Source organism: Crocodylus porosus, unplaced genomic scaffold, assembly GCF_001723895.1.
Source record: "Crocodylus porosus isolate Cpor-Errol unplaced genomic scaffold, CroPor_comp1, whole genome shotgun sequence".
In the NCBI taxonomy this organism is placed as follows: Eukaryota; Metazoa; Chordata; order Crocodylia; family Crocodylidae; genus Crocodylus; species Crocodylus porosus.
The window spans coordinates 1,042,066-1,057,945 of NW_017728915.1; the positions used below are offsets into that span (position 1 = coordinate 1,042,066).

General features: G+C 48.9%; 2 protein-coding genes across 4 annotated transcripts; one reads left to right on the top strand and one right to left on the bottom strand.

Annotated features, from left to right (window-relative positions):
• USB1 (U6 snRNA biogenesis phosphodiesterase 1) lies at positions 1-6,774 on the bottom strand. 3 transcript variants are annotated; one of them, XM_019535479.1, is made up of 7 exons: positions 6,618-6,774; positions 5,981-6,135; positions 4,912-5,095; positions 3,976-4,029; positions 2,944-3,049; positions 1,594-1,677; positions 1-1,211 (listed from the first exon to the last, which is right to left on the bottom strand). In XM_019535479.1, exons 1-7 carry the CDS (start codon positions 6,692-6,694, stop codon positions 1,107-1,109), a joined length of 765 nt encoding a protein of 254 aa, XP_019391024.1. In that variant the 5' UTR covers positions 6,695-6,774; the 3' UTR covers positions 1-1,106. The 3 variants fall into 3 exon arrangements, with proteins under 3 accessions (XP_019391024.1, XP_019391023.1, XP_019391026.1); XM_019535478.1 differs by lacking the exon at positions 6,618-6,774 and adding an exon at positions 6,255-6,481; XM_019535481.1 differs by lacking the exons at positions 1,594-1,677; positions 2,944-3,049; positions 6,618-6,774 and adding an exon at positions 6,255-6,507.
• Positions 6,775-6,920: 146 nt separating this feature from the next.
• ZNF319 (zinc finger protein 319) lies at positions 6,921-14,804 on the top strand. Its single transcript, XM_019535487.1, has 3 exons — positions 6,921-7,026; positions 7,366-7,877; positions 10,235-14,804. Exon 3 carries the CDS (start codon positions 10,556-10,558, stop codon positions 12,248-12,250), a length of 1,695 nt encoding a protein of 564 aa, XP_019391032.1. The 5' UTR covers positions 6,921-7,026; positions 7,366-7,877; positions 10,235-10,555; the 3' UTR covers positions 12,251-14,804.
• The last annotated feature ends 1,076 nt before the right edge of the window (positions 14,805-15,880 follow it).

The window sequence follows — 15,880 nt, forward strand, 5'->3', positions numbered from 1 at the left end:
CAAAAGCCCCTCATCTCAGAACAAATATATTGCCTGCAGGGGATTTCCCAGTGACTGAAGCTCAGATGAGAATCCAGAACCGTTGTTACAAAAAAATTGCTTTTTTGAAGACAAACAGCGTGGCTGAAAGTTGACGTTAGCCCCGGAGACCAATGTTTTTGGTGCACCCAAACGGAACTAAACAGCAGCAAGCTCACTAGACTCTAGGATGATCATAGGGCTACCACATTCTGCTATCTGCAGTTTCCTGCTGTAAAGGATTGGTGATGAAAGCCAACACTGCCCTCTTTTGGGCACTTTACAGTATAACAGTAGGATTCATATTAGAGGGAGCTCCCAGGGAAAAATCTTGAAATCTGTGCCTTTGCCCTTCCTCACCCTTCAGAGAGTCTGTGGATCAGTTTAAACTGAACACTTCCCATTAATTCCATCCTGGAGTCACACTGACTAGCACTAAGTCATGGAACTTCCATATCTTTGCCAGCTCTAATCCCACATAAATTTGGAATAAGGATTAGATGCTGAATTGCATCCATATAGCAACTACAGCATTGACAGTAGAAAAAAAATAAAACTTTATAAGGGAACCTATTCCAATCAGCTACATGCACAGAGATGCTGTGACTGTCTGTCATGGGAATGATAAAACTCATCAACCCTCATCTTGCTGTTAAAAGCTCCAAGCTCAGTACAGCAACTATGCTCTATATCCCCTTAGCAATGCAGTGCCCTACATTCTTCTTTTTAGCGAATGCCCTCCCACAAACATTTTCAGTTCACCAAAAGATAAATAAGACTTAAAAATCCCCACAGTATAACTGACAACTATAGGAAAACCTAAGCTACCTGTGCTCGTGAACAGCACCCCAAGCTAACAGCAACTGTGAGGAATCATAGTGCAAATATCCACATTCTGGGCCAGCAACTTAAACTAAAAGCAGGCTGGCTTGAGCTTCCAAACTCCATCAGGGTGATGAGCAGAGATCAGCAACTCAGGATACATGTGAATCTTCAAATTGTCCAGTTGCACAGTGCAGCAGTGATTTCTCGTCTCAGGAGCAGAGACCAGGCATTGGGGCAGCTGAAATATGTGGTTTTCCTGCTCCCTACCTCAAGGGAAAGGAGAACAACTTGTTCCCGGATTTGCAGCGGATTTGCTCCCACTGGATTCGTAGTAGGAATGCAGAATCCTCAAAGCCATCCACAGTCTCCTGCAAAATACAACCGGTGGAAGGGAAGGGTCAGTGTGTACAAGGCCACTAGGCTGCTGGAGATTCAAGTCAGGCCTCCAAAGCACAAAGACCATGGGTTATGTAATTCAGAGATGCAAAGATAAGGCAGCATTAGTGGCTGGACAGCTTTAGGGTGTTCATATGGCTCAAGGGGAACATGCTGGGGAAGGACAGTTATACCCCACCTGAAGAGACTCTCTTCCCTCCAAGGCAATTCACTGTGTAAGGTTTACAATTTGCTCACTGAAGTGACACAGCTGGGATGTTACCTGCATCTCCCCATCCTCACACACCCTGGGAGATCTGGCTGGGTATTATCTGCATTACTTTCACCTCAAAATATGCTGGCATGAGCAGTTACCTGAAGCTTCTGGAGACACTGCCCTTCCAACCTGTCAGTCAGGTCTCCGACACACCAAGCCAGGCTGATATGGAATGAGGGGTTCTGTATGGAAACGAGGCATAATGAATAGCAAAGGAATTACACGGCGGCTGTAAAGTCTGAGACCTGCTGCACTGTCCAGAATCCCTGAACCCTTTGCAAATATAAGTGGAGCCTCATGCTGAGACGTAGCTCTGCATTATCGTGACTTTATAGCACAGACCCAATGCAAATCAGCATTAGATATAACATCAGAGATCAAAGCCTGGCTCCCAGCTACTCTGCTCCAATCTTCCTCTGACATCAGTAGCAATCGGCTCTTTCCTTAACTTCTTTCAGCAACGCAAGGTGGTTTTACAGCATGTGGAGAGAGACTCTCCACAGGGATATGAGCTTCTCCTGAAGACAGAGTGGGCTGTTAGCTTGGGGTGCTGTTCATGAGCACAGGTACCTTAGGTTTTCCTATAGTTGTCAGTTATGCTGTGGGGATTTTTAAGCTTTAAGTACACACTCTGGGCATGTATCACACTTCAAAGACAGAAGCGAGTGCCCTACTCTGCTCAGAAAGAGATTGATTTTCTTTAAAATACACAACAGGTGAATTTCATGTCAATGACTACTCAGGGAACTGTCCCCAAGATGGGCACCAGCAGTGCCACTTCTTTCACACTGCCCTGTCAGTGTGCCTAAAACCTAAGCAGGGTAAGCTCTCTCACCCATTCAACAGCAACCATTGCCCTCTCTGCTACCACTTTTGGGGCAATTTGTATGATGCTTACTCCTGCCTTAAGTCCTGGACTCAGACTAAGGGCACACATTTCACAGACCGGCTACTATATGGTACTGTTTTAAAGCACTGCTGGTCTGGGCTGGATGTAATCCAGAAATGAAAGGTCTGTGCAAGCTCTGCTCTCACACAGCAATAATCATCTCCAATTTGATTATTGTTGGTAATCAGTGACTTCAGACCTTCAATACACTCAGTCACTAACTGCCAGCAAAGGCCTCACTCAGGACTGCTGGACCTTGAACTCTTAATGCTGCTGCAGGCAGTAATTAATAACTGGGGAGTGGTAACCAATGGGAAAAACAGGACATAAGAATGACAAGGGAGCAGAAAACCAGGTTCCCTAGTTAAAGGAGTGGAGAGAAGACATGGCAAGTATTTGAATGTACACTAGATTATGCCTTTCCTTTCTCTTTTATTTGGGATTTGGAAATTTAAGTCCTTCATAGAGTTTCTATCCTCCAACACTACAGCTGGGGTCAGCTAAGAGGTCTGGCTTTGGCCTGAGGTGAAGAGGGAGAAGACACTGGAGAGGCAGTTACCTTGTAGAACGTTGGGAGATCAAACTCCTCCATAACTCTGTCCACCCCTGAGACCAGCTCCAACAGCTGAGGATGTCCAGAAGAGACCTCCAAGCCTACAAAGGTCCTGAGCGACAGGGAAAGAGACTGAATGTAGCAAGGGCCTCTTGGGAGCCTTCCACAAATACGCCATCTGAGCACCTCTATTGAATTTGGGAGGGTGCTAATAGCAACCAAATCCCCATCCTCAGTACCTAAGAAAAGAGGAAATCAATCTCGGCAACTACTGACCCATTCATCTGACTTCTATAGCATTCAAAGTTTCTTCTGAAGCTTTGCAAGAAAGAATAATATCTTGAGGTAAAAGGGAAATGGCATAAGTACAGCCCTGTTTTACCAAAAGGTAAATCGCATCATACTAATCCAACTGCTTTCTGTGATAAAAATTAATGTCTCTAGACAAAAGACATGTGGTATTTAATCCAGCTGGACTTCTGTAAACCATTTAACATGGTGTCAGGTGGGAGATTACCATGTGAGGAGGAGATTGGTACAAAAGTTGTGGGTTGGGTAAGAAGCTGGCTCTTGCCTTTGTCTGGACTGTTGTTTCATGCCACATGAAGACTCATGCAGATGTTACTATACTGATTATACTATGGTCACATTTTCTACGGGCATAAGTCAATTCTTTTCTTTTAATGAAAGCTGAGATCCTTCAGCACAGAGCACAGTCACCAGGGAAAGGGACCTGCTCACTGAGCTGCCTTGAGCTAGCCTAATCACATCATTGGATTTATCACTATACTACAAGCTGCCAGTGCTGTAGCCCAAGATGAAAATTATGGGCCATCCCTGAGGAGAGGGGGGCTTATGAAAACCCAGGGTAACAGGAAGCTGGGGCAAAGCCGCATCCAGCCGGCACTGACTCTTCCAATTGGAGGGTGGGCGGTACATGAAGTTGTGTGTATGAGCTAGTCCCCACTCATCCTCCTGGTACCATCTTCCGCTTTCTCTCCAGTGTTCTGAGACAGGGCTGCTGTGCTACTCACCTACCTGGTTTTGTTTTGGTTGGTGTAAACCTTCACCTGGTCAACTGTACAGAAGAACCTGAACAGATTAAAAAATTAATTCAGCTGGGAAAGGAATAAAGTAGGAGAGACAACTGACAGCCAAGCAAGGAGGTGCCTAACCTTAAATCAGGGGTGGGTAATTATTTGGGCCCACACAGGGAATTTTAGGGAGCTGTCGTAGGCTGGGTCAACACTCCCTCACCTTGTGCAACAGCTCACCAAACTTCCCTATGTGGGATGGGTCTGAGGCTAGGTAGGGAGTTAGTGTGGGCTTGGGCAGCAGCTTCAGTAGGGACAGTTCAGCCAGGGCCCCATTACCATCAGCACTGCCTCTCAGCCACCCTTCTACCCTGAGAAGGTACCTGGGGAGATGTCTAGATCCCCAGTAGAAACCTACCAGCTGTGTCCACAGCTGATGCCAGCACCTGCCTGGCACTGCTTCCAGCGTGCAGGCTGGAAGCTGACATAAGTTGCACGGGCATGCTGTAGGTGCAGCATTGTTAGGGTGGCAAGGGGAGAAGCTGGTGAAAAGATGGAGATAGGCAGCCCTGCCCACCCCCTAGTGTGACGCTTGATTCTGAAATCAGCAGAAAACTTCAACTGAATTCCCTGGTGAAGGTTCAGCCCCATGCAGTGTTCCCTGCAAGCTGTGTGGCATGTGCAGTCGAGCAGGTGTGCTCATGCTGCACTGTCAGGCGTGCCTGCATGGCCACATATGCCGCACAACTTAGAGGGAACGCTGGCCCCATGTGGTGATGTTTCATGAGCAGACACTGGATTAACAATTCTTCCCCACTGTGCTTTGGATCCTAATTAAGAACTGCAGACCAACGGCTGGATGGGAAGGTATGAAAACATGGAGTATGCAGAGGGATGCTAGACACCCAGGGAGAGCATCTGCAATGGCTCTGAGTCCCACCTGTAAGCAGTGGCCAGGTGTTGCTTGAGAGACTGCACAAAGGGGGTTATCCAATGATAACGCAGCACCACACTTTGCGAGAGGCTGATGTGAAACTCCTCCATGGCAGTGAGCGACACAGCATATGTGCGAGCATGGGAAATAAGGAGCTCCAGCAACTCCAGGAAATCCTCTGAGGCTTCATCTGCAGGGAAAGAATCACTGAAGTCAAGCTATACCCTATTCCACAGCTCTGAAGCGATGATCTTGTCTATTGGGAGGTGAAGTAGAAAGCAGAAACAGCCCCAGTCAGTGGGGTGCTCCGCACTCTCCTAGTCTCTCATGCCCTGGGATCACAATGTGAAGAGAAGCCTCATGCCACCCATGAGAAGATGGGGGTCACAATGATCCTTAACCAAAATGTACATATATGAAAGCTGAGACACAGAACTGGGAATAAAAGCCAGGTGCCCTCATCACCCTTTCACTGCCTCCTTGCAGAGATAGTTTTTCTAAATTTTAGAAAAGTCCCAACCCAGGAATTCACTAGTAGCCATTACTGCCAGGTCACACACCAGGTAGAGTACACATCTCATAGGACACACACACATTTTGTGCAGGCTCCTCTCTCACTCACATGTCCATTACAACTTTGAAGTCAGAACCAAAGGGGAGCCCAGAAGTCACAAAATGTAAACACAGCAGCTGATCTGGCTGGGAAAATCATTGCAGAACTTCTCTACAAATGGGACATTCCAGATCTGCCTATGAGGCGAGTCCATTTACTGTCTGTACCAACAGAAAGCAGATGATGAGAGCCTAGGCCAGTGTAGGTCACGGGAGGGGAAGGGCTCACTAGTGACTCTGCTGCCAGTCAGTCTGCAGAGAAAGCACCCACAAAACCTGCACCAGTGCTGACACATGGGTTTCCATGCACCAGAGATCAGTCCCACCCTCTGCTCCTGACCACACTATACCCAACTTGGGGACAGACAGCTCCTCTTTGGGAACTCTCCTTTCCTCTCTCCCCTTCTGCTGCTCTCAACATCCCGTTGCTATGAACAGAGAGGAAAGAGCTGAATTTACCTACACGGCATATAGACATATGTTGTCCAATTGCCCCGCACATGCGGGAAGTTGCGCACACGGCCGCCATGCTTGGTGCTGTCATCCACGACCTCCTCCTCTTGGTCTCTGAACATGTTTAACACACTGGATGGTACCGGAAGGCGGGGAGCTGTTGGGCTGCAGGAGAATGGGGGTATGGGGAAAGGAAGAGCGCTACTCAATATGTACAGCAAGCTGTGGGGCACTTCTTTGTTTCCAAAGCGTCCTAGGCTAGGGTCATGCCAGGCACTAGCTGCCTCTTCATGGCCTGTGTATGCAGAGTCCAAATGCCTCCCGAGCTGGCCTGCGACCACAGACTTTTGAGCAGCGATTCTCCACTGAGGCCACAGTGGCCTGGCCTGCCTCCTAATTCCTCCACAACAGAACTGGGCTTCAAACAGGAACCCATGGTTGTGGTGGCTCCCAGGTCTGCGCCAGAGAAAAGCTGCTCTCTCATTTTTCAGGACTCAGGAAAAGAAAAAAAAAAAAGGTGACCAGAAGGAGCGAGCGTGAGCAGGGCTGAGCCGCCGGCTGAGACGTCTCTGGGCCCGGCCCCACGACCCTGCGGAGCTCACCCTCCCCCACCTCAGCTCGGTTCAGCCTCCAGGCCCGGCACCCACCCGGCCCGGGCACCGCCCGACTCCTCATCCTCGGAGCCGCTGCTGCCGCTGTAGCCCACCAGCGCCGCCCCGCTCATGGGCTTGCCGCCCGCGTTCCAGCAGCCGCGGCGTCCGGGCGGGAACGCGGCTCCGCTCAGTTCCGGGCCGGGCCAGCGAGGCGGCGCTGGGGCGCACCGGAGCTAGCCCGTGCAGGGGGGGCGGGGCCGCCGGGGGGATGTCGCTCCAGGCTCATCCGGGCGGCACGCTAGCGGCGGCGCAGGCGCAGTTGTGCCGCGGCCCGGCAGGGGGCCCCGCCCCGCCCCGCCGACGTCTGGGCCTCCCCGGGCCCGGCCGCGTCCGCCCCCGCGAACCTAGCAGAGCCGAGCTGAGCCGGGTCGGGTGACAGCAGCGCCACCGGCTTGGCCCGCAGGTGAGAGCGCGGCCCTGGCCCCTTTGTGTCCCCGCCCGTTCGCCCCGGGGCTTCCCCATCCCCCGCCCTCGGGCCCGGCGCCGCCCCCTGCGTTTGTTTTGTCCTCAACTTTGTGCCCCGGGCTCGCTCCGGCTTCCGGCGCGGCGCGGCCCCCCCTGCTTGCGCTCCCCTCCGCCGGGCCCGGGAGGTCCTGCTGCTCCAGGCGGCCCGGCCCTCGCTGCTCCCGGGCAGGGGAGAAGCTCCCGCCCCGACTCGGGGCTCCTGGGGATGCGGCAGGGGCGGCGCGGGCCCGCGGCACCGTCCTGGGCGCTGCGCCTCACGACTGCTCTTGTTGAACAGGTTTGAGCTCAAGGTTGTGCTGCGGCCGGCCGGACGTTGGAGCCCGGGAGCCCTGGGCTGGAGCAAGCCAGAGCTGGGAGGAGAGTCAAAGCGCAGGCCCTTCTGCCGTTTCTTCTTGACTGCTGTGAAATGACTTTGCGTGGACCCTGAGCCCTTCTCCCCATCCCATCACCACCTTTTATTTTGCCAGCCAGCGCCATGAAGTCCTCTTCTTCAGGACCATCGCTGCGATGATGTGACTTCAGCGGGAGGCTAAGCAGGAAGCGAAGCTGGGCCTGAAGCGGGAGGCTATTAGAAGGCAGGTAGACTCACTACCCCAGGGTGGGAGGAGAGGCACAGGGTGAGTGGACTTCCCTGTGCTTCAGGCCTTTCTTCTGCAGTGCTCCAGCCTGGGAGTATTGCTTTCATTCTCAAGTTCCTTGAATTCCCTCCTGTGAATCCTGCCAAGGAGTGATATTGACTGGGAATTGGCTTTACCTTGCTTGCTTGTACGCAGTCCTCAGTTAACCCAGGTTGGTATTTTCTAGCTGCTTGCTGTATTTGCAAATTCTGTGCGATACTCCTGCTGTGTCAGATCACTGTCTAACCACCCAGAATCCTACATCTGCTAATACGAAATGGCCACTTGCTGAGCACCATAACAGCTATGTATAAAATAACCTTGCTGAAGGGGAGTTGGTGGTTGGTTTGGGTCCTGAAAGGATGTTGGGTCCTGAAAGGATGTTGTGTCCTTTAAACTGTTTTATTTCAGATACTGTAGCTACTGGTATTTGATTCATATAGATGTTCTTGCCTCTTAATTTTAAAGCTGGGGTAGGATGGACTGTGTGGGGTTGCGGAGAGTAATTTCTCTGGTTTCATTACCTGTGAGATTTTTTTTTATGTCATTTCTGAACATCACCATTTTATAAGGGCAAATTAGCGAAATATCCTACTGGTAGTAAGGCATCATGTTGAGTACCAAAATACGTTTGGGCATATGGAGAGATGACACCATTATGGATTTAAGACCACTCCTTGCTCTTTAACGTGTATCAGGATGATCTGCTATAACTTCATCTGTCTCCTCTGTCTCATGGTAGTTGAATGCTAAACCATGGTCATTTAAGTGATTAGTTTCATTCAGGGGTATTCTGCCCTAGTTTAACTTCCACTTACCACAGGATAGAGCAGACAGACAAAACAGAGTAGATTAATGTGTATGCAATTGGTCCCATCCATCTCCTTGTTTTTTTCATTGGAATGATTGTTTGGTCTGCCCATGTCCTGTGGTGAGGTCTGTGGTGTACCATATGGAGTTGGGGGCTGGCTTTTTTTAATGCCACTTGCTACTGATGGGGAAAGTCTTCTTACTTCATGAGTGGAAGACTAAGCCAGCTATTTTTGCTCAACTCATAGGCACCTATTACTTAATAACTGATAGGAAGGTTGTAGATATTGAACAGGGACTTGGAATAATGGCCTGGTAGGAATACCAGTACCATTCTTCTCAACAGCTGCAGCATGGTACTGGGAATTCACCAGGGTTTTTCCTGCTCTTGGGCCTTGCTGGTTCTTTCCTTGTCTCCTAATGGATTTAGTCCTCTCAGTAGTAGAACAAAAATAATGCATCTAGAGGGATCAAAACCTCTTGCTGTTAAATGTGATACTTGTTATTGGACTAATGAGTATAAACACAGCTTAAGTTTTTAGTTTCCATTTTTTTTCTTCCATAGTTTTAACCATGTCTGTTTGCAGCTGATCACTTACATGATGTGCTCTGGCTAGATTCACTAAGAGACCCACCCACATGTGGATTCTGTGTTCTGCCTGTAATGGGGTTAATGTTGAGAAGGGCCCATAAAGAAAAAATATTTGTTTTATAGGAGTTTTCTTGTTCCTCCCAGTCTCTAAATAGATTGTTGCCAGTGGAACTACAGCTGAGAATCTCTTCTTCAGGGTTGGATTCCATTTCTGCACCTGGATTGTCAGGCATGCTAACAAAGATAGGGACAGGAAGTAAATTCTGAAGCATCGCCATGGACTGTTTCTCCCAGTGAGCTTGTGCTACTTAGCCAGTCCTACTTGAATCGGAGAGCATTACTGATAAAATTGGGATTTTTTTTAAGCATAAAGCAGCATGTATCCAGCACTTCAGTCTGCCTGACAGTGAAACTAATATTATGTGCTTAGTATGTCTGAATTCAGGAAGCTCCTGTTCCAGTTGCTGCTACAGATGTTTGTAAGCATTTTTGGAATGCAGCATTTTTAGTCAAATAGTTGTATACTCCCTTGAGAAAGCTTTACATCAAATAATCCAAAAAGGTTGGGGGTTTGTGTTGTGGCTAGAAAGGTACTGCCATGGTCTCTAGCCAGAGCTTTTGCAACAAAAACACTTATTGAAACCAAATCTGAGCCTTGCTTATATTAATCCATTTAACTTGCATAGTCTGTCCTCTGCTGAGATAATTGAGCAAGGGATGCTGACAGGTCACTAGATGATATTAATTTATGCTTTAAATGTGCCTGAAAGAATCCCAGGAGTATCTGTATAGTGAAACAGCTGCTTGACACACAGTCATGCATCCTCTTTTGGAAGACCATATCCAACTCAGTGCAGGGAGCCAGAAAACAAGGCTGCTCATCACTGCAGGACAGCTTATATAGTGTGAGTTAGGGACTCTGAAGAGAATGTCTAACTGGGTTGTGACAGGATTGGTCCCCTGCTAGTACCAAATAAAACTTGGCCCATGTTCCTCCTATTTCAGAACCCCTACATTTGCTTTGTTTTTTTGCAGAATAGTAAAACTGAGCCACAGGAAAAAGGATTGAATGTGAAGGTGTCTTGCTTACCTTTGGGAACTGATGTCAGCTGTCTTCTTCCCTGCAGAGCTGTTCCTTGGAGTGCCTCCATCACCTTTCACAAATGTGAGCGCAACAGGCCAGCACGGAAAAGGGCCTCCCATCATCTTCAAAACACTTTTGCTTTTGGCTTTGATATATATTCTTTTGTTGTTGTTGTTGTTGTTGAAACTTGAAATGATCTTGCAAAAGGTGCTTTCCATCTTCTCCTCCTGAGATTTGAGACTGGGCTGGATTTCCCATCCCCAAATTCAGGGCCAGCTGCTGGGAATTATATTATCTTCATCAAATCCTTTTGACTGAGAAGCTGAAGCTGTCAGTGCTGAAATCCCATTTCTTTTTCCCAAGCATGTCAGAAAGCTGGCAACAGCAACAGCAGCAGCAGCAGCAACAGCAGCAGCAGCAACAACAACAACAACAACAACAAGCACAACAGCAACCCCATCACACTGGGACAGCGGCACTCGCAGAGCATTCAATCCCTCCGAGCACGGCTGAGAACGCCTTGGGTTGTGCAGTCTACGGTATCCTGCTCCAACCGGACCCTAATTTGCAGCACCACCAGCACCCACCAATCCAGGCCGGAGAACCCTCCCACAAATGCGGCGTGTGTGGCCATGACCTCACTCACTTGTCCAATCCACATGAGCACCAGTGCCTGCCTGGGCACGACCGCTCTTTCCAGTGCACGCAGTGCCTGAAGATCTTCCACCAGGCCACCGACCTGCTGGAACACCAGTGCATCCAGGTGGAACAGAAACCCTTTGTGTGTGGTGTGTGCAAGATGGGCTTCTCCCTACTCACCTCCCTAGCACAGCACCATAACGTGCACAATGGCAACGCCATGAAGTGCTCCATCTGTGAGAAGACCTACAAGCCTCCTGAGGCAGAGCATGCCCAGCCCCTGGACCCATCAGACAAGCCATACAGCTGTTCCATCTGCCAGAAGACCTTCAAGCACCTCTCGGAGCTGTCGCGGCACGAGCGCATCCACACGGGCGAGAAGCCCTACAAGTGCACCCTGTGCGACAAGAGCTTCAGCCAGTCTTCACACTTGGTGCACCACAAGCGGACACACAGCTCAGAGCGGCCATACAAATGCACAGTGTGTGAAAAGACCTTCAAGCATCGCTCACACCTGGTCCGCCATATGTATGCCCACTCGGGTGAGCACCTCTTCAAGTGCAATGTTTGTGAGCTGCACTTCAAGGAGTCATCAGAGCTGCTGCACCACCAGTGCACACCCAGTGGGGAGCGCCCTTTCCACTGTGGTGAGTGCCAAAAGTCGTTCAAGCGCCCCTCGGACCTGCGGCAGCATGAGCGCACCCACAGTGAGGAGAGGCCCTTCAAGTGCGACCTCTGCCAGATGAGCTTCAAACAACAGTATGCCCTAATGCGTCACCGCCGCACCCACAAGGTGGAGGAGCCCTTCAAGTGCAGCCTCTGTGAGAAGGGCTTTGTGCAGCCCTCCCACCTGGTCTACCACCAGCATGTGCATGGCATTGAGAACCTCTTCAAGTGCAATGTGTGTCAGAAGGGCTTCAACCAGTCTTCGGAGCTTCTGCGGCACAAATGTGTGCAGAATGCTGAGCGCCCCTTCAAGTGTACCGTGTGCAACAAGTCCTACAAGAGGTCCTCGGCTTTGCAGAAGCACCAGCTGTCACACTGCACTGAGAAGCCGCTTAAGTGCACACTGTGCGAGAGACGCTTTTTCTCTTCCTCAGAGTTCGTGCAGCACCGCTGTGACCCGGTGCGTGAGAAGCCCCTCAAGTGCCCGGACTGTGAGAAACGATTCAAATATGCCTCGGACCTGCAGCGCCACCGCCGGGTGCACACGGGCGAGAAGCCATACAAGTGCCCGTCATGCGAGAAGGCCTTCAAGCAGCGTGAGCACCTCAACAAGCACCACAGTGTGCATGCCCGGGAGCAGCAGTACAAGTGCATGTGGTGCGGTGAGAGGTTCCTGGACTTGGGCCTGCTGCAGGAGCACAGTGTCCAGCACACTACCGAGGGGGCATATCAGGTGGCCGCGTGCTTGCCCTGAGCTGTCCCCATAGGTTTCTGCTTGCACGTGAACCTTTTCAACAGCTCCTTCTCTTTTCTTGTAAAAGACAGATGCCTGAACCTTGGGAGGGCAGTGGGAGAAGATCTGCCAGTCTAGTTAGACATCACCCTGGCCTCTGTACATTTCCACCTGCATTTGGTGTCTTAGTGACGTGCAAAGCCCAAGAGGGGGCATGGAGGAAAAGGGAGGCAAAGGATGGAAATGAATCCTGTTCCTGTTTGTTTTCTCCTGGTTTATAGTTTTCCTTGCAGCTGCAGTTCAGTGTTGTGAGCTCATAGGTCTTTTCTCAGCCACTGCCTGTAAACTGTTGTCCTTCTTGCATGTCCCCCAGTACCAAGTTCTCCTGAGAGAGCTGGCTAACTCAACTTTTTCTTGAGAGAGGCCCAGGTCTCTTGGGCCAGGCCCCAGCACTACTTCTCCTTGGGGGCACAGGGGCCTTCCCGTTTACTAGTCCCATCTTAACAAGGTAGCTTATAAAGACCATTTTAAAACCATGCTGTCTGATTAAATGCCCCCGGGCATTCCCCCCACTGTATGTCCTAGTAGCATGCAGGGAGAAGAAGCCGTGGGACTGCTGTGCTCTGAAGGCACTTTGTTGCCTTTGCAGTCTTAGCTGACGTCATGCAGTAGCTTTGAACAAAGGCTCTATTCCTCTTATTGTTCCCCACCTCTCCCCCATAACTCTGGAATTGAGGTGGGGCATGAATGCTGCACATTACGTAAAGAAACTGCAACCCCTAAGGCTAACCCCTCAGGCCACCTGTGTTTCTGACTGGAATAGTCTGAGAACCTTCAAGCTTCCAAGCTGCTCATCTAGAGACACCTTGGATTTTCCTAAGACTTAACAGCTGTCTTGAGGGACAGTGCCATTGCAGGGTCTTGAAACTGATGCCAGCCCACAGATCCTTTTATAGCACTTAGCAATGCACTTGGATTGGATGTAAAATAGTAGCCCTTGCACTTGCATTGATGCGTAAACCAGGGGATTATAAGTAGCAGTAAAACACCAAGGAGTGGGGAAGATGCTACTGCTAAAGTGCAGTCTCCAGGATTCCTACAGAAGAGATGTTTATTTGGAAATGAGCTTAAGCGTATCCGATCGGGAGTTCTGAAATTATAACCCAAACTCCATGTCCAGGGAATCGCATCGTGACCTTTAGGGTTATGATTTTTCTAGTTCTGTTTGTGGAGGCTAATCCATATTTACATAATTGTCTCTTTGGGAAGAGGCAGGTTGGCAGAAGATAAGGGAATGAATACTTTTCCTAGCGGGATTCCCTATGGACTGATCTTCCTCTTCCCTTGCCCCTTGCAAATTCTCTAGAGAAGGATATAGATCATTTTATTGCAACTAGGATAAATGCCTAGATCCCAATACAAATTCCCTATCATATATTATCCTGATTGATGAAGCTGCCAGCTGCACAGTATTGTTGGCTTCTCATGACCAAGGTTCATCAACTGACATCTGGACACTTTTTCCAGGCAAGAGGCGTGCCTATTGGATTACCCATAATTGTTTCCTTCCTCCCACTTTGCTTGGCTTGGTGGACCAGTGTTTGTTTGAACTGGGAGTGCTGTAGTCTGTTGTAATTATTGAGAGCAGTGGCCATTGAATGGTCTGCATTGGAGAGGGGGTCTGTATGATAAGTGTTACAGTGGAACAAGATGCCTCCATTTCCTTGCAGAAGGCTGGGTTGTGCCTGTTTAGTCTCGAGAGATTCAAATGATTCACATGGAGGAGGGAGGGCTTTCTTCTCTATTACAGTTTCACTTCCTGCATTGCAAAGAGGACCAGAGCTTGTTTCCTTGAGGGGGCTGGAACCGTTTGAATGAATGGGGCGGAGTTCTCTTTTCCTCATTCACAGCTTTAAGAACTCCAAAATAAACCGTGTCCTCTGATGCCCAAGGAGGAGTGACTGACGCTCATCATATTTCATGCTGCCTCAGATATATAGAACCTCCTCCTATCAAGTTTTCTGTCTGCATTGTTATTTTTTTCTATTTTGCTTTTTTAAAGCAGTTTGTTAATATTCATTAAAAAGAGAAAAGAATCCTGTATAGTTTAATTTGATGTCATTTTGGATTTTTAAAAAAAGAGATATGATAACTTGGATTTTAAAAGAGATGTTCAGTTCTAGGTAGCTGTTTTTGATGTTTAATATTTAGTGAGTTCAGTGTATGTTTAAATGTAGGAGTAAAATATGAAACAAGATCCAGGCAAATTCATCTTGTTCAGGTCTGTCTTTGTGAATGGGCTGAGGGTGGGGGGGGGTGTGGTGCTTGAGGCATCGCAAATGGAAGGTTAGATTCAGGAGGAATATACTAAGAAACCAAATTTTAGTGTCCATTCAAATATAACAGACCTGGCCGTGGAGGCGAGTTTTATTGTTCCAGATGCAGAAACCTTCTGTGTTTTACACTAATTTGCACAAATGCCTTGGGAGGTCCTTTTGGAATGACCCACACTTCTGAATGGACTCAGAAGTGAATGCATTAATTTAAAATTAAAACAAAACAAATCAAGAATGTGTCCCAGTGTTCTCGTTGGAGTTATTTTGACAGCAGCAGTTACTGACAGTTTAAATATACAAGTCAATGTTTTGCATTAGTGTTTGCCACTAGAGTTGCAGTAATAGACCTCACTTGCAGTTGCTGTGCCAGCTGCTGTTTGAACTGCTGGGGAGAGACCAAAATCTGGATTAATGAGGCTGTACTATAGCTAAATGGCAGACAATAGGTTTTATTATGGGTGGTAAATACCAGTCCCTTGAGATAAGAGAGGTGTGGATATGAATATATAGTAGGGAGTGGCTGTGCGGTTCCTGCAATCTCAGTACTTTTGCTGTGAGGTGCCAGAAGGGGGAGGGGGCAATCACTGAGCAATACTGTTGTTATTAAGAAATAATTCTCCTTTTTGTCCCAGTTTGATTTCTGACCTGTTGCTGCAGGGGTGCAGGAAACTGTAGCATTCTCAGTCTTTTCAACTCAGTACCTCTTCTAAGCTTTAGGCCAGTTTTAGAAATAGGGAACCAAGCTACACTTAATTTTGTTTCCTCCTCGCAATAGTGCCCATTCTGGTTGTGTTTGGCTGTGTGCTTCTGACTTGGAGCCAAACAGTGAGTCATGTGCTGGACTTCTCTAGACTGGCAATGCTGTCTGGACGGTACGGTGTATCGTGGGTATCCTGACCACCTGCTCCAGCCCTTAGCAGGTGCTCTTGGTGACAGGAGGGAGCAGTAATTCTGTCTGTCCTGTGTATAAGTTGGTCTCCTATATAGAGACAGGCATGGGGAGTTGAGGTTTGGTACTCCACTGAGAACTGAGGATGAGGGTTGGTATTCCATCATTCAGGTGGAAGATTTTGCTGTGTCCTGCCTGAGGGCGCTTTCATTTGGAAAGTCACTGCTGGTAGCACTTGCCAGAGGCCTGCCCCTGATGCTAGTGACGTGGTAGCTCATTCTATCTGTGGCAGGTACAGGATGTTACTTGCTAAGTGGAGGAAGGTTTGAGTAGGTGTGAGGGCCCTGCCAAGTGAAATTTTCAAACAGCCTTGTTGAAATCAGGGAAACCAGCATGGATCCATAGCAGGTAGATCATGCCTGACCA

Excerpts from the sequence above, each read along its gene's own strand:
- ZNF319 (XM_019535487.1), top strand. The coding sequence starts at position 10,556 with ATGTCAGAAAGCTGGCAACAGCAACAGCAGCAGCAGCAGCAACAGCAG.
- USB1 (XM_019535478.1), bottom strand. The coding sequence starts at position 6,454 with ATGAGAGAGCAGCTTTTCTCTGGCGCAGACCTGGGAGCCACCACAACC. Across the intron at positions 5,096-5,980 it reads AACATATGTCTATATGCCGT|ATGAAGCCTCAGAGGATTTC; the intron begins GTAGGTAAATTC and ends CTTTCCCTGCAG. Across the intron at positions 1,212-1,593 it reads AGTGTCTCCAGAAGCTTCAG|GAGACTGTGGATGGCTTTGA; the intron begins GTAACTGCTCAT and ends TGTATTTTGCAG.